This window comes from Pistacia vera, unplaced genomic scaffold, assembly GCF_008641045.1.
Source record: "Pistacia vera cultivar Batoury unplaced genomic scaffold, PisVer_v2 Contig609, whole genome shotgun sequence".
Taxonomy (NCBI): Eukaryota; Viridiplantae; Streptophyta; class Magnoliopsida; order Sapindales; family Anacardiaceae; genus Pistacia; species Pistacia vera.
Genome location: NW_022196456.1, coordinates 576110 through 599916, shown reverse-complemented (window position 1 = coordinate 599916; position 23807 = coordinate 576110). Strand labels below are relative to the sequence as shown.

The window sequence follows — 23807 nt, the reverse complement described above, 5'->3', positions numbered from 1 at the left end:
TATCAAGGAGGCAACTGTGTTAGTTGGAAAGCTCAGTTTCAACCTCTGGTTGCATTATCCACTACTGAAGCAGAGTACGTAGCAGTTTCAGATGCATTCAAAGAAGCAACATGGTTACAAGGGATCCTGAAAGAAGCTGATCTGTTGAATGGCACAGCAACAGTCTACTCTGATAGTCAAAGTGCCATCCATTTGAGCAAGAATCCAGTGTATCACGAACGAACAAAACATGTGGATGTAAGGCATCACTTCGTCAGAGACCTAATTGCAAAAGGAGAGATAAATCTGTTGAAGGTACCCACTGAAGATAATCCAGCAGACATGGGAACAAAAGTGGTGACCACAGCCAAGTTCAAGCACTGCTTGAGCTTGCTTCACATCAAATAAACACTTTCCTTCAGAGCTGAGAAGAAATATGGGATAGCTTACTGCACTAAAAAGAAGTCCAATAAATGAAAGGAATAAAGTTGGCTTCAAGGTGGAGACTGAAAATAATGTGAAGCCAAAAACGGGGCCGTTTCACTTAAGTCCATTGGAAGCCAAAACGGGGTCGTTTCATTTAAGGCCATTACCAAAACTTAGCCATCAGATCAAGACAGATCCAAGGGCTGAGGATTACAAACGCAAACATATATAAAGAAGAGCAACAGTGATAAAAAAAAAAAATGCGTTTTTGTTTCTTTATCGGGTATTAGGGTTTGCAAAAGAGGGAAAAACTAGGGTTGGTTTTTGCTGAATCTTTCTGGGTGTAATCTGGGTTGATTGTGAGAAAGGGTTGCGTTTCCTTCTAGAGGCTGGTATTTGTCCTCTGATTTCTTGCAGATTATTGAGAAATTCTTGAATGATTAGGCCTTGGTTGGGTGTTAGTCTGTTTTGGCAGATTTGTATTATTGTCCTTCTTGTAATCGTTGAATATCTTCTTAGTGCTATGAGCATCCGTATTTCGGAGCTCAACATGGACGTAGTCTATCCAAGATTGGATAGACGAACCACGGTAAAATCGTGCCTCGTGTTGTGTGTGTGATTCTTTGATCTTTAATCTTGTGTGTGGTTATTTGTGTTGCGAATTTGCTTATCAGGCTTGGGTTATAACAAGGACTTTAACTCCCTCTTTTGGTGACTTGTAAATCAAAAGGAGGAAACCTATTTTGACTATAACCCCACTGCAATTATTAATGTTAAGCTTTGGGGATCTCTCCAATCTGAATTTATATCTTCAAGGGAAGTGTTATATGTCATAATTGTCATTAATCCTCTAAATTATTGGGCGCATAAGCTTTTTGTTTTGGGTTCTTATCTCTTATGTGAATTTATATCTCAAAAGAAATTCGTTGTCATTAACATCTTAATTATTCAATCACTATCTCAACACTCCCATAGTCACTGTTGACTGTCATTATGTACAATACTTAACCTCTGCACCCATTTTAAGATAGCAACTCAAATAATCCATGGCTAGCAAAGAAAGAATATTTCCCGTCCTTCTAAGCTTTTCATTGTTTATACTCTTTCTGAGGCCGTCTTATTCGAAGACGATCAATAAATTACAACAAGGCCAACAGCTCAAAGATGGGGATGAACTGGTTTCAGCTTCTGGGAAATTCAGGTTGGGATTCTTTAGCCCTCTCATGTCAACAAATCGTTACATAGGAATATGGCACTTTTCGCCAACAGGGAAGGATGATTTTTACTACCACAAAGCTGATGGTTACTACCAAAATAGCAAACCTGTTTGGGTTGCCAACCGGAGCACCCCAATTTCGGATAAATCTGGGAAACTTGTAGTAGATAGTACTGATGGCAATTTGAAATTTTCAAGCAATAGCCGAAATCCTATTGCAATAAGTACGGTTCAAGGAGTGAATAATACAAGTGCTATTCTACTGGAATCTGGCAATTTGATCCTCCATGAAAGGAATTCAGATGGGTCTATAAGGCGAGTCCTCTGGCAAAGCTTTGATTATCCGACTGATACACTTCTTCCAGGGATGAAACTAGGGTTCAACTTACAAACAAGGAATGAATGGTTTCTCCAATCATGGACCGATATTGACTCTCCTGCTCCCGGGCCATTTACTCTTCGAATGGACCCGAATGTCACAAACCGTTTGATCAGCTGCAGGCGAAGCGAAGAAGTTTACTGGACTAGTGAGCCCTGGCTAAATAATCACTTCAACTTCTCACGTTCATGGGCACTTAACAATTACTACAACTTCAGCTACACTTCAAATGAACAAGAAAACTTCTTCATTCATTCAGCAAGTGGAGATGCATTGCAAATCTTGAGAATCAACGCAGATGGTGGACTTACAAACGGCGGAGGGTTGTTTGTTTCTTGTACTAAATATGGAGGATGTTGGAAAGAGAAGCAGCAGGAAGAGATTTGTTGGACCGGGAATCGTTCTATTGAGAATTGGCATTTCAGACGGGGCTACATGTTGGGAGATGGATTCAATTTCAGTAAAAACATGAACTTTTTAGATTGTCAAGACAAATGCATCAAGAATTGTTCTTGTGCGGCCTTTGCTCCGGCCGCACGTAACTTCACTGGCTGTCAGATTTGGAGCAGAGGAACAAAGTTTAGACACTATTTGTCACACAATTCACGGTTCATATCCATGCTTGACTTTCACGATCATGAAGGTTAGCCTACTAAAATATTGAAGTTTTAAGTTTAAATAAGCTCCTTAGATGGTTAAATCCATACTTTAACACGAATATTTATTATTGCAGGAACAGCGAAGAAGATGAAGAAGCCACCATGGTTGATTATTGAAATATTAGGATCTCTAGCCGCTTTGCTGCTAATCATTTTGGGTGCTTTGAGCTATAAAGTGCGGAGAAAGGACAAGGGAATAGGTATGCAAGATTGATGTTATAAAAGTCTACAAAAACTCCTGAAAAGAGTTCATTGCAGAAACAGAACACTCTGCATTCAGAGTGATTGGTGGTGATAAAGATGATGAGAAATTGAATTTTGTTTTTCATTTTCCTAATTTGCAGAAGAGAGGCGGAGGATGTCTTTCATTTTTGCTTTAGGAGTAGCCTTAGTGCTACCTTTCCTGTGCTACTTGTGCTATTTGATGGCCAAAAAACTCAAGACAAAAGGTAATCAGTTTCAGTTTAGAACAAATGCCATAAATTTATTTATGTTCGAGAAATAACTGTAATCTGAGTTATACATTCCACGGATTTTGATTAGTGCAAAGCGTAAATAACAGAAAGAAACTGTTACAAGAGCTTGCAAGTACTCTATCACATGCCCCAAATTTTGGCAGACGAAAACGAAAAAGGAAGAAGGGCATAGGCCATGACTTGAAGATATTTGATTTTCAGACCATTGAAGTTGCTACAAACAATTTCTCAACTGAAAATAAGGTCGGAGAGGGTGGTTTTGGCCCGGTTTATAAGGTAAAATTTTGAGACTTACACATAAATTAAATGAAGTAATTACTAATTGTTGCAGAGATATGGTTTCAGGGAAAATTAGTGGATGGTCAAGAAATAGCAGTAAAGAGACTCTCAAGAGTATCAGCACAAGGAATAAAAGAGTTCAAGAATGAAGTTAAACTCATTGCAAAGCTCCAGCACACTAATCTTGTGAAGCTTTTAGGATGTTCTCTTTATGAAGAAGAAAGAATTTTAGTTTATGAGCACATGTCTAACAAAAGCTTGGACTTCTTTATTTTTGGTAAGTTTTCTATAACAATATTTAAGGATTTTCGCAGCAATAATTTTAACAGAGATAAGTATTATTCATCATTCATTCTTGTTTTATTACACTTTGAGACAGATTCTGATAGAACAAAGCTATTAAATTGGAAGAAACGTTTCAGCATAATCGAAGGGATCGCTCAAGGACTTCTTTATCTTCATAAATATTCGAGATTACAAGTAATTCATAGAGACTTAAAAGCCAATAACATTTTACTTGATAACGAAATGAATCCAAAAATATCTGATTTTGGGATGGCTAGAATTTTCAAGGTGAATGAACCAGAATCAAACACAAACAAAATTGTGGGAACACAGTAAGTATATATATGTTACATCTACAGCCAAATACAAAGTATCTTTTATAATTTGTTTCACTTGATGATTCATAAACATTTTCTTTCCTTCAAACACTAAAAAAAGGTTGTTTAATGATTCTTTAGCGGCTATATGTCTTCGGAGTATGTCATGTATGGTACTGTCTCAACAAAAAATGATGTATACAGCTTCGGAGTATTACTTCTGGAAATTGTTTGCAGTAAGAAGAACAATGGTATATATCATCCGGAGCGCCCACTCAACCTTGTAGGATATGTAAGTGTTCAATCCATTTTAAGTCATTCTCTTCCAGGCATCTGCCTTACGTATTTTTACAAAATCCTCATAAGAACTCTCTACAAAGAGGATAAGTACAATAATTGTCTAACCCTGAAAATTTTTGGTGCTGAAACTCGCCACTTTCAGGCCTGGCAGCTGTGGAATGATGGTAAAGCTTTAGAGCTAATCGACTCGGAAATACTTGATGGACCGAGCTCTCCTGGTGAAGTCTTGAGATGCATTCATGTGGGTCTTTTGTGTGCGCAAGACCAAGCAGCAGATAGACCCAAAATGAGCAAAGTTGTTTCCATGCTTACACCTGCAGCCAGGCCCTTTCCAGCCCCAAAACAACCAGCATTTTTTATCAATGTTAGGTCTGCTGAGCCTGAAGCTTCTCAAAATAAGTCAAAAACTTGTTCCGTAAATGAGGTCACAATTTCAATCATGGAACCAAGATAATTAAATATAGTTGTTTTATAATGAACAAGCACATCCTTGTATAAATACAATAAGAGACATGTATGCATATAGGTAATGATTTGTGGGTGTTTTGTCAGAATTTGTATTCCTACTCAAAATTAGCAGATCCCTCACAATGATGTAAATCTAATCAGTAAACTTGTTTATCTCTAAATTGATGCGAACAGATCTCTTAAAGAAAATATAGATACAAGATTCATAAAACCCTCAAAACATCGCCTCCATGTAATGAATAGCATAGAACAATAATCCTAATTTTAACCTCACAAATGTAAAAAAAAAAAAAAAAAAAAAAAAATTCACTCGATTTTTGCTAGAAGACTTGAGGCTTAAATGCAGTGATTAGAAATCCAGCCCGACTCAGCCGATTGAACCGGTTCAACTTGGGTCAGGTTACAAATTTTTCTATTCATTCAAAACCCTAGAAATTAGGACATTAATCTATAAACAATTGAAGGTTAAAATGTTAAGGCTTTTGAAAAGGAATGGTTGGTTAGTGAAATAGTGGCTACAACATCGATTTCCATGAGTTAATCGACCGAAAATCACAAAATAATGTCGCCAAAAAAAGCTCGTTGTCGCCGGCAATTGGAGAGGCAAACAAGGGAGAGGTGATATGGGTTTTGGTCAAGAGGCTGAGGGGAGTGTTGTCGTCACCGAAAACATGCCCTATTTGTCAATGCCAACGATGGTGTTTGGGGTGTTTTTGCAAGATTTCAAACCTATAGGGACTTAAATGTAATTTTTAGGGTTATTTTTGTTAGATTTCAAACCATTGAACACTAGTTTGACTTGCCAGTCAAACCGGTTAAACCACTCAATTTGGGACCCGATGGCCTGGCCGAGTCTGACACGACCCGTTCCGAATTTTCTCATCCAGTAGGATCCGGGCGCTCCCACAAGACTCGCATACCCGAAACGTGCTATGTAGAAAAATTGTGAAACCTATTAAAAGACTTACTTTTCCTGAATAACATCATCATATTTCCATTTCCAACATCTCAAAAAAGAAAACATACGCCATCTTTCGTTCTACAAAAGAAAAGATTTAGGGAAACTTGTGGTATCAAGTTTTCCACTTATACAACACATTCTGAAACATAAACAAAAGGAAATACATGATGGGAAACATAAGTTTTTGAAACGGAAGTCCAAAATACATATGACATAAATATAAAACTCACATAAAAAGATGTCGACGCGTGGCACAATCCTGAGCAAAGACTCACTGCTCGGCACGATCTTCGGGAGGTCCTAGTAAGAGGGGGGAGGGGGGGGGGGGGGGGGTGCTGTGGCTGGGGGCCGGGGGAGGAGAGATTTAAAAAAAAAAGGGTGAACTGAAATACTCAGTGAGTAGGGAAAAATGGGAGGTTTATAAAAGTTCTTAAAAAATGGAATAATAATAACATACAACAATTCTTAAGCAAATCCTGATGACAATATAATTATATGAATATGCAATAGAAGCAACCACCCCATTCACGTATGCAATATGTGATTTATTTCTAACCATCATGCACTCAGTAAACTATACTCTGACTTACTTCCTTTAATTGTATCGGATCCTGAATAAAATCTCAACATTTTGTATTAGAAACGCTCACCACAACTAGTACCCTGGGGAAAATCTGTCATACCTGGTGGGCATCCCACACGCAGGTAGAGCGAGTAACATAACTGTCATACCCGGCAAGATCTATCATCGCGCGGGCAGAGCCTCTGAAACTGTCATACTTGGCGGACCACTCAACGCCTAGGCAGAACACTGATAACTGTCATACGTATGAGCAGAGCCAAAAATCTGTATCACTGGGGGATAGGTACTTCGTAGGGTGGTTGGTACTTCGTAGGGTGGTTTTAGCACCACAAGTATCTCGTGCATAATCTCAAGTAACATATAGGTCAAGAACATATTACATATGTGCTTATAAACCATGCATATATGACATAATATTCCAAAAATCACATATAGGGATGAATCTGCAATCTTTTAAACATGTTTTAGAACTGATATTTTAACGCAGACTCAAATTACCACAACATCATATCACCATGCATTAATCCGACACCACCCGTGGACGATCATTCCTTTTTAATCTGGTCAATAACCAATATTAAGACATTTCTACAATAACACATCAAAAACATCAAAGATGAAGAAGTGATTTTAAATAAGAAGCCCAAAGGAAAAGTATAAGGAAATTCATGAAGACCAAGTCCAACAAATTGAACAAGTAAGACAACTCAACACTTACTACGGACTTGGCCCATTTCTAACAATCTAATGCAAACTCCATTCACTCTTCAATGACCCATCCATTCCAAACCCAAGCAGCAGTCCACTAAAAAAAAGACCAAAACCCACCCTTCTCTCTACAGGTCTCTTTTTTTTTCCAACTCAAAATTTACATGTCAAAAAGCTTTATTTTCATGAGAGTTATATAAATGCCTTTGCATGACACACAAAATAAAAATTCATTCACTTTAAATAGATCACATAAAATATTTACACAAAAACTTGTCCAGCCGTGACATGCAAAGGTAAGTTAAACAAGTTTTTCACTCCCATAACATAACTTCCAGAATTCAACCAAAACCATGCAGCAGTATAAGCCAGCAACCTCCGTAAAACAGCAAAATATTTAGCAAACAATACATCCTAACACACCAGCTGAACCCACATAAAACAACATGTCACAAACACATGCATAAATAGAAATTTATGCAAAACCCATAAACAATAATCAGATCTCGACATGCAAAGGTATAAGTATAAGTTTTTTTTTGGAAAACAATTTCGATCCACTCACAATTCTAACTCGGCCGAAGCTCCCTGCACTCTCCTCCACTCTTCTCTCTCAATCTACCATTTTCAGCTGAAACCCATTCTCATCTCTTCTCCTTTTTCTTCTTTTCTTCTTCTTTCTATCTATCCTCTCTTCTATCTTTTCTCTCTTATCTTTCTCTCTTTCTCATTTCTTTTCTTTCTTCTCTCCTTTCTCTCCTCTCTTCTTCTCCTTCTCTCTTCTTCTCTGTTTTTTTTTCTTCCTCTGCTCTCGTTTTCTTCTTCTTCATTTGGGCGAACTGCCCAGTTTTTTTTTTTTCTTTAAAACTAAGAAAATTTTCTGAGATTATATCTGCCCCCTAAAATTCTCTAAATTTCAGTCTAACCCCGCCACCTAAGCTTCTTCTAGCAAAATGTCCAGGTTTTTCCCTCCTGAAATATGCAAACCCGCCAGAATTTATTTCTTTGTTTTCACCCCTTAACGCAAGCTTTAAAAACTGACAGAAATGCCCTTTCTTACAACAATACTATAAAATCAAATAGAAAGGGAATTAAATAACTAAATAAAATTCATGCTATTACTAAATTATAAATGGGGTTTTACAGAGTCACTTCACAAGTTAGGCTTCTAATCACTAGGGGTGTTCGGTTCTAAGTACCCTACACTTTTTGAAGGAACTGGAACCGGAACCGAAACCGACGGTTCCTTGAAATTTGGAACCAAAACCGGAACCGACGGTTCCAGTTTCTAGGTACCCAGAACCAGAACCTGTAACAACGGTTCCGGTTCTGGTTTCGAGTACCCTATAAAATTACAAGGACCCCCCAAAAGTTTTTTAAATGGTAAAAAAACTCTTAAAAACTTACAAATACCCCCCCACCTAGCACTTGTTAACAAAAATAAAATTACAAATTATAAATTCAAAATTACAAACTCCATTACTTTGTAAAGGTAGATTCTCAAAAGTTAAACCAACTTACTTTAAATGTTATGAAATATAAATATAAATGTATTCACATTACTTTTTCTACAAAAGTTTTTATTAACCCCCATAATATTTAATTTTATTTTATATTAGTTTCAGTTCCTGGTTCCTGGTTCCGATTTCGGTTCCTAACTATAGGAACCGGAACCGGAACCAGAACCGCACAGTAACTGTTCCAAAAATTTAGAACCGGAACCTACCCATAGATATTGGTTCTGGGTAGGAACCGGAACTAAACCCAGGGTACCCATCGGTTCTGATTCCAACCGGTTCTTTTGAACACCCCTACTAATCACTACTTAAATGAGTTGATATTGTTGGTATGGTTGCTTTACTTATAAGCTTTTTGCAATTGTCCCACAAAACATAAGATGGGATATAACAGCAACCATTTTATGTTTTCACATAATTATAATCATAATGTTGGAGTATTTGACCACTTCATTAATAAGGGACCACGCAAACGCATTCCCCCATTTTTCAAACTTGGAAATAGAAAAGAGAGAAAGAAATAGCCGAATAGGCCATCATAGTTCTAATTTATAAATTTGCCAAACTACAACGAAGATTGGGAATGAGTTTCTCCAGTCATTGATTGGTGAGCCAACTAGGGATGGGCGCGGGCTGGGTTGAGGCCAGGGACCCCAGGGACCCCATTCCCCGTCCCTGTCCTCAATCTCCACTCCCATGACCGTCCCGACTCATCCCTGAGGTCGGGGACAACTCTCATGACCATCCCCGGCCTGTGGGGATGGAGTCACTCCCGTCCCCATCCCCGTCCCACACGCAGCCCCAATGAACAAGGCTCTGCAAGGAAATTCCCCCCGTGGGGATTTTTGCCCTGTAGGAATCAAAACTTTCCACATGTTCCTTGGACAATAATTTTAAATTATTTTAATTGTAAAAAATTAATTTAATAAATACACAATGTTAAAATTTAAATGTCACACAAATTGTATAACTCTAAAATTTTGAATACAATCTTAGACACAATGTGTCAAAATCAAGGTATTTAATTTTTCAAATGTTGAGATTGGGAGTGAAAATCAAATATTTCTATAATTCTACCATATTTTACAAAATTATTAGTGTAACTTCCTAGCTCTTTTGTTATATTCTACCAAATTTCTTAATATAAATTAATTGTATGAAGGTTTAGGCAAAATTAATTAATTTTTCATAGAATTAATATAATTATATCTAATCTTAACATAATTTACTAGGTAAATTGATTAATTATTCAATTGTATGGAGGCTTAGGCTTAGTTAGTCATGTTAATTAATTAATTTAATTAATTTTTCATAAAATTAGTATAATTATGTTCAATCTTAACATAATTTACAAGGCAAATTGATTAATTATTCAATTGTATGAATGCTTGGGCTTAGTTAATTAATTAATTTTTTATAGAATTAATATAACTATATTCAATCTTAACATAATTTACTAGGTAAATTAATTAATTAACTATAAAGCACTATCTCTACTACAACTAATAAAATTAATCAATTTGTGAAAGGGACAAATTCTATTATCCCAATTTCCCAATATTGATTAAGTTTAACATTATAATTAATTGATCAATTAATTAATTAAAAGGATAATTGTCGTTAACGTTAAGCAATTTTGTATATTCTTATATTGGTTTTGTAAATTCTAATAATCTAATCAAATTTATTTTTGGGGCATGTATTATTATTTTGTGAAATTCACGAAATAATAATACATATATTTAATTAATAAACTCATTCATTTAAATTATTTTTTCTATAAATTTAATACAAATATTAGAAAGTATTATAAAAGTAAATATCATAAATTTAGATACATTACTTCATTAAAACCATGATTTAGACTCTAACTTTATATACAATCTCGTAAAGGAAAAAAACAACAACATAAAATTCTCAATAAAAGAACAATATGCAAGGAGGGGCAGGGCAGGGCTTACACAATTCCCTCCCTCGGCCCATCCCCAGGGTCAGGTATTTTTTAGGGGACCTTCCTCGCCCCATTACGGCCAGATCAGGTCGAATCCCCCTGAGGCCGGGGCAAATGCCCATTCCTAGAGCCAACAGCTAAAAATTTGCTTTCTAAAGAAGTAAAAAACCATATTCATACTACAATTTGAATTTAAACACTCTTAATGTACAGGGGTTATGTTTTCTTCTACAATATTACTAAAATATATAAGGGTAATCTGTAGGATAGGTAATCATGCTATAAAAGTTAGAGGAGTAGCCTAGTAGGCAGTGACTAGGCTTGCAATCGAACTGAACACAAACAATCAGGCTCGTTCGATAAGCATGTTGGATTGTTCGAGTTTGTGTTCGAACTCGAACGAACATATGATGTTTGTTCGTGTTCGTTCAATTAACAAAAGGCTTGTTCGTGTTCGTTCGACTAACTCGTTCGAAAATGTGGGTTTGGACTTTGGATTTTCAAAATATATATATATATATATAATTGTGTATGTACAAAATTATTATCATACATATATTAATCACAAATTAAATATGTTTAATATGTTATGAAATTACCAAAATTATAGGTTATCATATATTTATTATCATTACATAAATTATCATAAATATTTTAAATGTTTACATATATATTTTGTATCAACACCCATAAATTTATAGTGGAATGAAAGTCTATTGTAATATATGATCAATACATATGTGTAATTAATTTGTTATATATATATATATTATCATTACTGTCTACATATATATTTTGTATCAACACCTATAAATTCTATGAGGGTTTATTGTAATATATGATCAATACAAATATGTGATTAATTTAGGTTTAATTAAGCTATTATGTTATTAAATTTGTTATACTATACATCACTTGATTATACAATATGTTATGTTCATAAATTTGTCATATTATATTTAATTAAGCTATTATATTATTAAATTTGTCATGCTATATATCACTTAATTATACAATATGTTATGTTCATCAATTTACCATACTATATTTAACTAAGCTATTATATTATTAAATTTATTATGTTATACATCATTTGATTATACAATATGTTATATTCATCAATTTACCATACTATATTTATTATTTATTAATTGAAATGATATCTTATAATATTTAATTATTAATTACATTTGGAAAAATATGAAGCTATTATGTTATTGGATTTACTATATTATATATCACTTGATTATACAATCTATTATGTTATTAAATTTGTCATGCTATGTATCATAATAATTTATTATTTTTTAATTAAAATGCTATATACTTATATATTTAATTATTGATGACATTTGGAAAAAAAAAATCCAAACATATTATATATATAAGAAAAACAAAAGTATCATAATATTTTATTATTGATTACCATTCAAAAAAATTCATCCAAACTAAATCAAACATAATATAAAAATAAAAAAAATATATATAAAAATTGTAATAATGCATACCATGTTTTTCGAACATAAACGAACAAACAATCGAACGATTATTCGCGAACGGATGGATCAGTCGAACATATAATGTTTGCGAACATAATCGAACGAACAAGCCCTGTTCAAACTCGATCGAACATATTATCGAACGAATATCGAACTGTTCGTGAATATATGCAGTGCAGGATAGGGCAGGGCTTACACAATCCCCTCCCCTAGCCCGTCCCCAGGGTTAGGTATTTTTTAGGGGACCTTCCCCGCCCCATTCTGGCCGGATCCCCCTGAGGCCGGGGCAAATGCCCATTCTCAGAGCCAACAGCTAGAAATTTGCTTTCTAAAGAAGGAAAAAACCATATTCATACTACAATTTGAATTTAAACACTGTTAATGTGCAGGGGTTAAGTTTTCTTCTACAATATTACTAAAATATATAGGGTAATCTGTAAGATAGGTAATCATGCTATAAAGAGGAGTAGGCTAGTAGGCAGTGTCCGAGTCAGGAATTTGTTTCAAATATTATCCTCCATCAAAATTTAACTTTTTAATTTATTAAGTTTCGTTAATAAATTTTCCTATACAAAATAATTTTGTTTTTATTTTATGTATTAAATTGATAACAAAAGAAACAAATTAAAAATATATTTAATATTTAAGAAAAACAAAGTAAAATAAAATAAAAGCGGTGATACTACTTGGATTTACGCTATTTTGATTTAAAAAAAAAAAAACAAATAAATAAATAAATGGGTGTTAATGTTAAAACATAAGAGTATAAGGGTATAACTAAATTTTTTTTTCCCACGTTCAGCGGGGGCATGAGCCCCCACTCACTCCTTATTGGCTCCATGATATTCCTTATATTACTAATGTGTGATTAAAATTTATTGTTCAGTGATATTTGTTAATTGTTATATGCCACCAACTTATAGATTAGTAATGCTTAGGGAAACATCAGACAGAAAAGAATTATTATCCAATTTACAATAATATCAGTATTTCTATTTCATAAAGTTTTGAGTATTGATTGATTGGTACCAGAAATGACAAAAAATGAAAATGTATATGGGCCAACACAAGAATTATTAAAATTAATTTGACATTCACGGATATACCAGAAATACTCTTGTTATTGCTTCGACTCATATTCCCTAAAAATAAAATGAAGAGATCTTGGTGGAATTGTCACAGATAAAATAAATATAACACAATATTATGATTCTACTTAACTTTGTAACATTATGAAAACAGTAAAATACCAAAATTATCATAGTCATCCAAGAAAAAGTACTAAATACTTAGACTAGTGATATTTAATTTTTCATAATTTCTTATATATATTTTTTTTTTTTAGATTATGAATTAATTCCTTGTGTTTTGCAAGCTTACGATCATAGTTTAGAGTTATTTAATTTAGTTTTAAGTTCAATTATCTATTCTTTACACTCAAATAATTGACTTTTTGCATTCTCGCCTTAAATTAATTCCAATTTTATTGAATCAAAAGGTAGGTTGTTTTTTTATATGATTTTTAATTAATTTTTTACTTAAAATTGAATAATACTTTTTCCTTTATGTTTTCTTTTTCTTTTTCAAATCCCACGAAATGGAATCTGATTCCTTCACCCAAAAATAAACAACAATTTATATTTAAAAATTAAATAAATAAGTGAGTTGAGAGATATAATCAACAAGTTATGCCACTCTATTAAAAGCTATAGCCTCACCCACAACAATCACGAGAGCCTTCTAATAATTGTGTAATTTGAGATGAAAGACAAAAAAATAAGTATGAAATAACAATGAGGTCGGATCATAGAATTAAAAATCACAGTTAATAATGTTTGAACGTATATATTAGAAAAAAAAGGAATGGCAGAAATGTTAAATTAATAAAAATAGGTAAAATCTCAAAAGATAAAAGAGAGATTCTAGGAAAGACTTTTGCTTAGAATTTTTTTTTTTTTTTTTTTTTATTTTAGGATAGGTCCTTCACTTAAAATTTATTGTTCAGTGATATTTATTATATACCAATTACCACCAACTTATATATTAATAATGCTTGGGGAAACATTGGACAGAAAACAATTATTATCCAATTTACAATAATATTAGTGTTTCTGTTTCATAAAGTTTTGAGCATCATTGATTGGTACCATAAATGACAAAAAATGAAAAGGTATATGGGTCAACACAGGAATTATGAAAAGACATTTGCGAAACATTTTTGTTATTGCTTGCTTCCACTTATATTCCCCAAAAAGTGGATCTTGTGGTATTGTTCCGTCAGGCTTTCGCCTATCTTGATAAAATTGTTGCATACGAAATTAAGCACAATTTTACTTCCATATATATATATATATAATTATATAATATAGCAAAATATTATAATTCTACTTTGCAACATTATGGAAGCAAAAAAATACCGAAATTATCATAGTCCTTTGAAGGAAATGTTCAAGCACCAAATTCTTAACTAGTGATATTCAATTTTTCATAATATATATATGAATAAATTCCTCGTGTCCCATATATGTATAATTTTGCAAGCTTACAATCATAGTTTAGAGTTATTTAATTTATCTTAAAAAATTTACACTCAAATAATTGACTTTTTCATTCTCATCTTAAATTAATTCCAATTTCATTGAATTAAAATGTAGCTTATTTTTTACATGATTTTTAATTAATTTTGTACTTATTAGTGAATAAAAGTAACTTTTTTTTTCTTTTATGTTTTCTTTTTCTTTTTCAAATCGCACAAAGTGGAATCTGATTCCTCCACCCAAAAAAAATAAAATAAAATAAAAATAACAATAATTTTTATATTAAAATAAATAAATCAAAGTGAATTAGGGGATATAATCAATTACACGTGCCACGCACGTGAATGTTATGCCACTCTATTAAAAGCTGTAGCCTGACCCGCAATAAAAGAGCCTTCCAATAATCGTGTAATTAGGGTTTCATCGCTCTCTTTCTTCGCCAATCACGAATTTCAGACCAAACCCTAATCCTAATTCTCAGCCATGTCGTCCAAACAAGGTACATATCCATCTGGGATTTCTTCAAATTTGATCAATTTAATGTTTCAATTGAATTTCTCACCTTGTTTTTCAATTTTTTCTTAATTTTTGGGGGGATTGTGCAGGTGGAAAGGCCAAGCCTTTGAAGCAACCAAAGGCTGATAAGAAAGAATACGATGAGGTTAATCTAATTACTTTTCTTTTGGTTTTATAAATTATTCGTTAATTTCTGTATTACATGTTCTGCTTCTGTTGATATGCCTTTTTATTTTAGTTAAGTTATGAGTAATTGTGAAAACCTTGTTTCGGTTGTTAATTGTTGTGTGGCTATGATGTCTATAGTTTGTGATTTGCTAGAAAAGTTTAATGAATGCCAAATTGTTATGTAATTTGTGAAGTCGTATTTTTGGTGTTGACTTAGGCCTCTGATGATTTGCTGGTTTTTATTCGATGAATTAAATACCCATAATTTGTAATTGTCTTACCTCTCCTAGCTATAGTTTGTAATTGTTTTACTATCAGTTAGCTATTTTCTGCTAGATGGACGCATTGCTTTTGTATTGTTGATCATAAGGCTTGGATTCAAGTATTTTTAGGTAAATTGGGTGTTTTAGATACCATGAATGTAATATAAGGTGGAAATATTTACCCCATATAAGGTTGTGGTGTTATTGGTTCTTCTATACCTCATAAAGATGGTTTGTTTTCGCCATTGTCATGCAGTTGTTAATTTTTAAGGCTGGTCTTGATCTGTTTCTTTACTTGTTCTCCATGGCATATGCTTTTGAAAGTGCTGCTGTATTAATTTGTGTTGTTTTATTGGTTTGGAACTTTTTGGTTACTATTAAGATCTGGTATTTGGTTTAGGTTTCTCCAGTTTTTAAATATTTGCTTAATTTGTTGGTTCTTATATTATGAAATGTGTTTGCTTTTATGCAGCATGATTTGGTGAACATTCAGAAAAAGAAGGAGGAGGAGAAGGTAAAACATTGTTCTCTCGATTCTAGTGGTTGTTTTCTTAGACTGTGACAAGAGATTAATGGGATTTGGTTAACATGATGAACAGGCCCTAAAGGAGCTTAGAGCCAAGGCATCGCAGAAGGGATCATTTGGAGGTTCTGGGCTCAAGAAGAGCGGGAAGAAATGAGGGTTTCAAAACCCAAATCTTAATTCAAACTACAATTTCATGTATCGTGATTACCAATTTCATTATCAAGTGTACTTTGTTTAGTGTGACATCTGTTATGTTTGTCTCGTGAATGTGATGGTGTAGTTTCATGCTAAGTCTAGTACCAAACTTGGGGTCACTGTTTCAATGTAAAACTCTATAAATCTGAATTGCATGTTTGTGCTTTTCCTGTGTCGAAATGATATGCTTTCATGTAGTTTGAATTATAAAATTGATTCCTTGCTCTCATGAGGTACAAATGTTGACATCGTGTCTGATTGATCTGCCATGCCCTATTTAAGATTTTGGAATATTAGTTGTTGCATACCATGTAGGTAGGCAATTATGGTTGGTACAATCAACACTTTTTTATCGATTACAATTGGTAATAGTTGGTAGAACCAACAATATTTGTTTTAGAATTAGGAGATGCTCTTGGTTTAGATGTTTCAGATGCTTTTGCCATGTCCACAGGGAGAATTTTTGCAGAGCTACTTGGAATGACCCTCTGCAATGCCCTTTTTCCCCTCGCTCATTGTCGGTTATTTGAATGTCTGTGGAACCTTGAGGTAAACAAGCCACAAATGTGGAATAAGCCTGCAAAAGTGGGAAAACACTTGTTATGGTTAGTTGCCCTTCATCTTCCACGCCAATGTGCAGTAAGGATGCAAATTAGGCACTACAACACAATATTTTCTGGGTCAACAAAACTACGGACACAGGTATTTTTGCATCGAAAATGTGTATCGGTCTACGTGTCCTCTTGACTCACACCAGCAATCCAGACACGTGATTAAACAATAAATATTTTTCTAGTGAACAGTTGTCCATCAAATATGGATGACCGTTCACTTATATGAACTCCTGTTCATATTATATGGACGGAGGTCTATTTACTACGGATGGACGTCCTCATTTAAAGGATGTTCGTCCATAAGTAAAATGTAATAAAATACTTTTATAAAAATTAGAGATGGTTGTTCATTCATTATGACGATCATTTATTCATTTTGGACAGATGTCTATAAATAAGAGACGTTCATCTTTAACTTAAATATAAAAAAAAAAAAATAAGGACGTCTGAACATAAATTATGGACAAGCGTCCCTTATGTTTGGACGGACGTCATATTCTGGTTTAAAAAACAAAATAAAAAATTTGGGTTTTGTCTTGTTGAAATGGGTTTTGTCTTGTTGTGGCAATAGGTGGAACATTAAATGGAAGAATGGGTTTTGCCTTCTAAATCTATCAGACTCTTCTCAGTCATCAGTCTCAAGTTTTTACGAGCTCCTCCTCGCAATAAGCTTCTCTAGACATTGGTTCCTTTCAAGCTCTGAAATCCCCAAATCCATGAGATTCTTCCGATCAACCTCCGTCCATTTAATTGCAGGTTTACTTTCATCCTCATTTTCCTCCTTTGCCGCTTCTTCTTCTTCCTCCTCCTCCTCATCATCATCATTATCATTCCCACCTTCTCCTTCTCTGTCATTATCACTTTCCTTAGACTCAACACTTTCAATATCACGCTATCAATTCTTTTTAAAACATTAAACCCTCTTCTTCTTCGTCTTCATTCCCCATCTCCTCTCTTCTTCTTCGTCTTCATTCCCCATCTGTGCTCTTCTTCTTCTTCGTCTTCTTAGTGATTCTGTTGATGATCTGGATAGATTAACTGGAGTTGAAGATAATGAGGTTGTTGCGAATGGTGATAAACCATCCGAGATTCGCCCAGGTTCTCAATTGCCAGCCTTTTCTGGTGCATTCACATCTGCTCAGGTGAGAGATGTATTTGATACGGAAATGGATCAGGATAATAGTTCTGACAGGGATGGAACAAGCACCATATTGGGGGAAACTTAGAGTATCTCTGTCGGGGAAGTAATGAAAAGTCCAGTTTGCAGTGAAGATGAGTCGTCAGACAACTCATTGTGGATTGATTTGGGTCAGAGTCCGTTGGGGTCTGATAATGCTAGGCACTTGAACAAACACCAAATTGCCTCTCCCTTACCACCTTTTTGGTTCAGTGGCAGGAAGAACCACAAGCAACTCTCTCCAAAGCCAAATGGCAGCCCAATTTATGATGACAAAGAAGTAAACTTGGGGCCAAATGGTGACCACCATGTGCTCTCATTTGATGTTGCCGTTCGATCAGTTTCACAGGAATTGGACCATGTGAAGGAAGAGAGTCGACCACCATGGGCACTTGAACAAACTTCAAAGTTTTTATTTATTTTTTAAAACCACAATAAAGGACGGGCGACTATTCCTTACGAACGACCGTCCAAACGTGGACGGTTGTTCCCAAAGGTTTTTTTTTTTTAATTTTCATATTTGGATTAAGGATGAGCGTCTTTTATTTGTGGGTGTCCGTCCAAAATGAATGGTGGTCGTCTATAACAGATGAATGACCGTCTCTAATTTTTATAAAAATATTTTATTGCATTTTACTTATGAACGGGCGTCCTTTAAAGAGGGACGTCCGTCTATAGTAAATGAACCCCCGTACATATAATATGGACGGGAGTCCATGTAAGTGAACAGTCGTCCATATTTGATAGACGACCGTTCACTAGAAAAATATTTATTGTTTAACCATATATCTAGATTGCTGGTGTGAGTTCAGGGGACACGTAGACTGATTCACATATTTGGTGCAAATACTGGTGTCCATAGCTTTGTTGTTTTCTGGGTTATTGGATTAGGTAGGCTACTCTTTGGCTATGTAAAGTCAGACTGATATGTGGCTCATAGAGGCCCATTTTAATTCCAAAGAAAATAAGTGTTCTTCATTTTGATATGCTGATAATATGCTGATACCAAGATCAACTTATCATCACAAGCTAACCTAACATTCATTCCCATTTCCCATACCAACCCAATTATTAAAGAACCCACAAGCTGACATAGCTCTTGTCTCTGCATTTTAACATCAAGATCACATCACATGATTCCTCACTTAACTCATCTTACGTGCCAAACTCCTATTGGGTGATGAAGTGGCACTGTCAATGGCTGGTGCCCACACACAATTAACAACTCTATCAATGGACCTGATCTCACTCTGCCTAACAAAAGGTGTAAAGCTGTAACAAATCTAGCCTACTACGCCACATGAAGACAAATCTTCTTCACCCTACTTATACGCAATCAAGCAGCATAGCAAAGTTCCAAACTTTATATGACCCATGACTTAACATTTTTTACTTGAGAACAATATTGGGTTCTTCATCATCATCCTCATCTATAACTTATATCAATAAAATAGATATGGAAAAAGGAGGAAAAGAATACGTAACTTACATTATATAAATCATTAATTCAACATATGCATAATATGAAAGGCCTTTCCTTTCCTTAGTGAGATATGTCATGTCACGTAAACACTGATGACAATATCAAGTGGGCAAATGAGAAATGTGGTTAACACTAGGCTGAAAGCACCCACCACCCAGCAGACAAGGTGCTGCAACGTGGCAAAATGCTGTTGGTTGTCCGAAAAGAGGAAGTTGGCCGTTTCTTCCTACACTTAAACTCCCAACAAAATAGCGACCGGTGGCTTTTGTTTCGGTCTTAAGTTTCTCATTACAATGCCAAAGATAACTCTGCAATTCTGAGCCTGGTGTTTCGTTTTGCTTCTCTTTCTGTTTCTTTCTTTCTTTCTTTCTTGGAAATGAAAAGGCTTAGAGCTTGATTTGTTTCATCTTCTTTACTTCTACAAATAATTAATGAGATTGAAAGATTGGATGAATTTGTGAAGAGAACCCCAAAAAGGAAATTTGTTTTTTGAGGAAGTAAAAGTTATCAACTTTGATAAATCTTTTTTTGAAAAGTAATAAACTTTCTATATATTTGTATATTAAGTTGGCAAGGAAACTTGTGATTTGGTGTTTGTTTTGGAGAATGAGATAGAGAGCATAATGGATTTCTGGCCAGAGTTTCTTGCAAGTAGTTGGGGAAAAGAGTTTGTGGCTGGAGGGTTTGGTGGAATTGCCGGCATCTTCGCTGGTTATCCTCTTGACACCGTAAGAATTCTGCAACAAAACTCCAATTCTGGCTCAGCCTTTAACATTCTGCGCAGATTGGTGGCCACTGAAGGGCCTCAAGCTCTTTACAGAGGCATGGGTGCACCACTAGCTTCAGTCACCTTTCAGGTACTGCTAATACCCTCTCTGCTATAGTCTGTTTTGGTTCATCTTTTCATTCTAGTTAGTTTAATTATTTGATTTACTGGTTGTTTTGTATGATCTTTCATGGTTTGTTGTGAGATTTGTTTGAATGTGAAAGTGATTGGATGTTAAAATTTAAGAGGATCACATGGATGTGAATTGGATAAAGTGTTTCACAACCAAGTTGTTTGCATGATCCCATGATTCTTGTTTGAATTTAGAATCTTTTTGGTAATTGGACTAAATTTTCATGCTTGTCGAAGTGACAGATGTTTTGTTTTTCGTACTAGAAATGTCTTAATCAGGAATTCGACTAGAATTACCAGCCTTTGCCAAACACTTGAATATGACTTACAATAGGAAAATTATTTGATCAATAATGCCATCACCCTTTAATAATTGTTAGTTTAAATCCCAAAATTTGAATAAATGTGAATCCAATAGTTACCGAAAGGTTAATAATTAAGATAATCAATGTATGGTATGTCTTTTCCGATCTTACTTTCACCAGAACACATGAAGCCTTTGCCTCTGTCACTCATGATCTTGCACAAAAACTGGAGAAGCTTGGCCTCATCCCTCTATCTTGAAAGGGGTCCAAAGTTTGATAAATGAATGGAATATGTCTTGCTTATTGAAGAAGTTAACATCAAGCACATACACGAAGATATTAAAATTTTGAGTGCCGAGTAGAATATGTTAAAAGGGCTGTGCCTTTTAGTGTAAAATTTGTGCTCAATTCTGGAAAGAATGTCTGAAGTTGTCTTCGGAATATATATATTGGTGCTAAACTGACAAAAATTTCGGACATGGCAGAATGCGATGGTTTTTCAGATCTATGCTATCCTTTCTCGAGCACTTGACAGATCAGTTCCTGCCAACGATCCTCCTTCTTACAAAGGTGTTGCTCTGGGAGGAGTTGGTACAGGAGCTATTCAAAGCATAATCCTCTGCCCTGTAGAACTGGTAAAAATCCGCCTGCAGTTGCAGAGTACATACCATGCAAGATCCCATCAAGCAGATCGCCAAAAGGGTCCCGTAGACGTTGCCAGGAGCATATTGCGAAAAGAAGGATTAAAAGGGATGTTTCGAGGATTTACCATCACGGTCCTCAGAGATGCACCCGCTCATGGTTTATATTTCTGGTCATACGAGTACATGAGGGAGCAGCTCCACCCTGGCTGCAGAAAGAACTGCCAGGAAAGCCTAAGAACAATGCTGATGGCTGGAGGGCTAGCAGGAGTGGCTAGCTGGGTTTGCTGCTATCCGCTTGATGTCGCGAAGACCAGACTGCAAGCTCAGTCACCATCTTCCATACAAAAATACAATGGCATCATTGATTGCTTTAACAAGAGTGTAAAAGCTGAAGGTTACAGTGTGCTCTGGCGAGGACTCGGAACTGCAGTTGCAAGAGCTTTTGTGGTGAATGGAGCTATATTTTCTGCTTATGAGATTGCTTTGAGGTGTTTATTCAATAATGGAAGCATTCAAACAGAAAATACAATCTAGAGACATTAAGCTTTCGCCAATTACATAACAGTATATCCCATATATATATATATGCAAATTCAAGAATAGGTAACTTGTAGGTTAATCAAGAATTTGATATATGGTGTATATTTTGAGTGGTAGCCAAAGTTCACAACCATATCTACCACCAAAAAAGATTAAATAAAGTATTCTGTACCCGTGTGCAATCCTTGCCAATCTGATATTTTTCCTTTATTAAGACATTGCTATACAAGATTTCAACAATCAACAAATTTATTCTGTAATATTTTTGTAACATCATACAAGTAAATGGTATACAGACTTGGAATCAAGGTAACTTTATGCCCAGAAATGGACCATTTGCTCAGTTACCCCAAATATTCAACTTCACTGCCTGCTTCAACATCTTCTAAACCAAAGCAAATCCCCATCAATTCATACGGATCATTGTAATACTTGACAGCTTGAACAATTGACCGAACTTGCCGATATGGATCCAAACCGCTGAATATATCTGATCCTACAAGCACCCCGTCACAGCCTAATTGCATCATCAGTGCCGCATCAGCAGGCGTCTGGATGCCTCCTGCTGCAATTTGCATCACAGGAAGCCGACCAATTTGCTTGGTCTGGGCTACAATATCATAAGGCACTCCCATCTTCATTGAAAATGTTAAAACCTCATCTTCATCCTCATCAGTCAAACTTCTTACCTTTTTCATTACTGACCTCACATTCTGAATTGTCTCGACAATTGTTCCCGATGTGGATGAATTCCACCCATTTCTGCTCCCGTGCAGCCAAATAATCGCTGCACCTTCTGCTGCTCTCATCATTGCCTCCCTAAGATGCTGACATTTACAAGCAAATGGTACATGAAATTTATGCTTATTAATGTAATTATCAGAATCGGCAATACCTAAAAGTTCACTCTCATCAATACAGTCAACACCCATTGCTTCCAGTATCTGTGCTTCAACGAAATGCCCAACTCGAACTCTGGCCATTATGGGGATTGAGACTGCTTGCTTGATATCCTTGATGAGATATGAATTCGGCTGAGATATCCCGTGGTGAATGACAATGGAACATGCTCCAGCTTCCTCAGCTATCTGGGCTTGCTCTACGTCAGTGACTTCAATAATGGCCCCGCCTTGCAGCTTCTGCACCAGTCCCAACTTGGCAATGACTTGGTTGCTCTTAGCCTCAACCATAGTGCCAGTGTTGTGGACAGGTACAGCACCATCAGCCATTGCAAAATATTTGTAAAGTGAAAGAGGTGATAAGAAAGTACGGAGGAGATTAATTGTGTTTGAGATCATTGATTTCCTCCCATTATAACGATATTGAAAATATGCAAAACCATTGAGTAAGACATGGGAAAAGTAGGCATCAAGTATATTTCTTGGGAAAGTTCACAATGCTTGGAATAGATCAAAGTCAGAGTTAACCAATAACCAATCAAATGTAAAAAGAATTTATCTTCTACATGTTACAAATTTTATAAAAGAATCTTCTTTATATTACCACTGAGAACATATAGAACATGGGGTAGGAATAGAGATAGGAGGTGGAATTGGGAAGGTATCACTTGGAGAAGCTAAACAGGTTTGGATGAGCTTGAAGGTGACGTTAGTAAGTAACCAATCAAATGTAGTTGCTCTGTTCTATTCCAAAAACCAACATCAGATTTCTTACTTTGGCTAGTTAGTCATCCAATCTTAATGGAACAAAATACAACTAAAGGAAAAATGGAAATGACCACTGTAAAATTGTCAATTAAGATAAATTGTATGAAATAACTTTTTTTAAGCAACCATACATTTATCATAATCTAAATTGAGCAGAGCAAGAAACCATAGAATATTTAAGCAATGAAATCTTATCACTGACAAATATAGCTCCGGTTGTGCGAACCATACAGCATTTATCGTGAGGGAAAAAAAATTGACTCTTCAACCT

General features: G+C 35.1%; 3 protein-coding genes across 4 annotated transcripts; 2 read left to right on the top strand and 1 right to left on the bottom strand.

Moving 5' to 3' along the window:
• The first annotated feature begins 1430 nt into the window (after positions 1-1430).
• On the top strand, positions 1431-4876 carry LOC116110671 (G-type lectin S-receptor-like serine/threonine-protein kinase At1g67520). Of its 2 annotated transcripts, none has more exons than XM_031396894.1 (8): positions 1431-2643; positions 2734-2859; positions 3004-3108; positions 3203-3411; positions 3481-3691; positions 3794-4031; positions 4254-4308; positions 4459-4876. In XM_031396894.1, the coding sequence occupies exons 1-8, from the start codon at positions 1452-1454 to the stop codon at positions 4768-4770; spliced, it is 2448 nt and encodes an 815-aa protein (XP_031252754.1). In that variant the 5' UTR covers positions 1431-1451; the 3' UTR covers positions 4771-4876. The 2 variants fall into 2 exon arrangements, with proteins under 2 accessions (XP_031252754.1, XP_031252753.1); XM_031396893.1 differs by having other exon boundaries at positions 4158-4308.
• Positions 4877-19540: 14664 nt separating this feature from the next.
• LOC116110610 (mitochondrial arginine transporter BAC2) lies at positions 19541-22083 on the top strand. Its single transcript, XM_031396831.1, has 2 exons — positions 19541-20339; positions 21171-22083. Exons 1-2 carry the CDS (start codon positions 20106-20108, stop codon positions 21861-21863), a joined length of 927 nt encoding a protein of 308 aa, XP_031252691.1. The 5' UTR covers positions 19541-20105; the 3' UTR covers positions 21864-22083.
• Positions 22084-22185: 102 nt separating this feature from the next.
• On the bottom strand, positions 22186-23592 carry LOC116110609 (pyridoxal 5'-phosphate synthase-like subunit PDX1.2). The gene has a single exon (XM_031396830.1). It carries the CDS (start codon positions 23165-23167, stop codon positions 22214-22216), a length of 954 nt encoding a protein of 317 aa, XP_031252690.1. The 5' UTR covers positions 23168-23592; the 3' UTR covers positions 22186-22213.
• Positions 23593-23807: the final 215 nt, after the last annotated feature.

Coding starts and splice junctions, on each gene's coding strand:
- LOC116110610 (XM_031396831.1), top strand. CDS start 20,106: ATGGATTTCTGGCCAGAGTTTCTTGCAAGTAGTTGGGGAAAAGAGTTT. Junction 20,340..21,170: donor TAGCTTCAGTCACCTTTCAG/GTACTGCTAATA, acceptor CGGACATGGCAG/AATGCGATGGTTTTTCAGAT.
- LOC116110671 (XM_031396893.1), top strand. CDS start 1,452: ATGGCTAGCAAAGAAAGAATATTTCCCGTCCTTCTAAGCTTTTCATTG. Junction 2,860..3,003: donor GAGAAAGGACAAGGGAATAG/GTATGCAAGATT, acceptor CCTAATTTGCAG/AAGAGAGGCGGAGGATGTCT. Junction 3,692..3,793: donor CTTGGACTTCTTTATTTTTG/GTAAGTTTTCTA, acceptor ACTTTGAGACAG/ATTCTGATAGAACAAAGCTA.
- LOC116110609 (XM_031396830.1), bottom strand. CDS start 23,167: ATGATCTCAAACACAATTAATCTCCTCCGTACTTTCTTATCACCTCTT.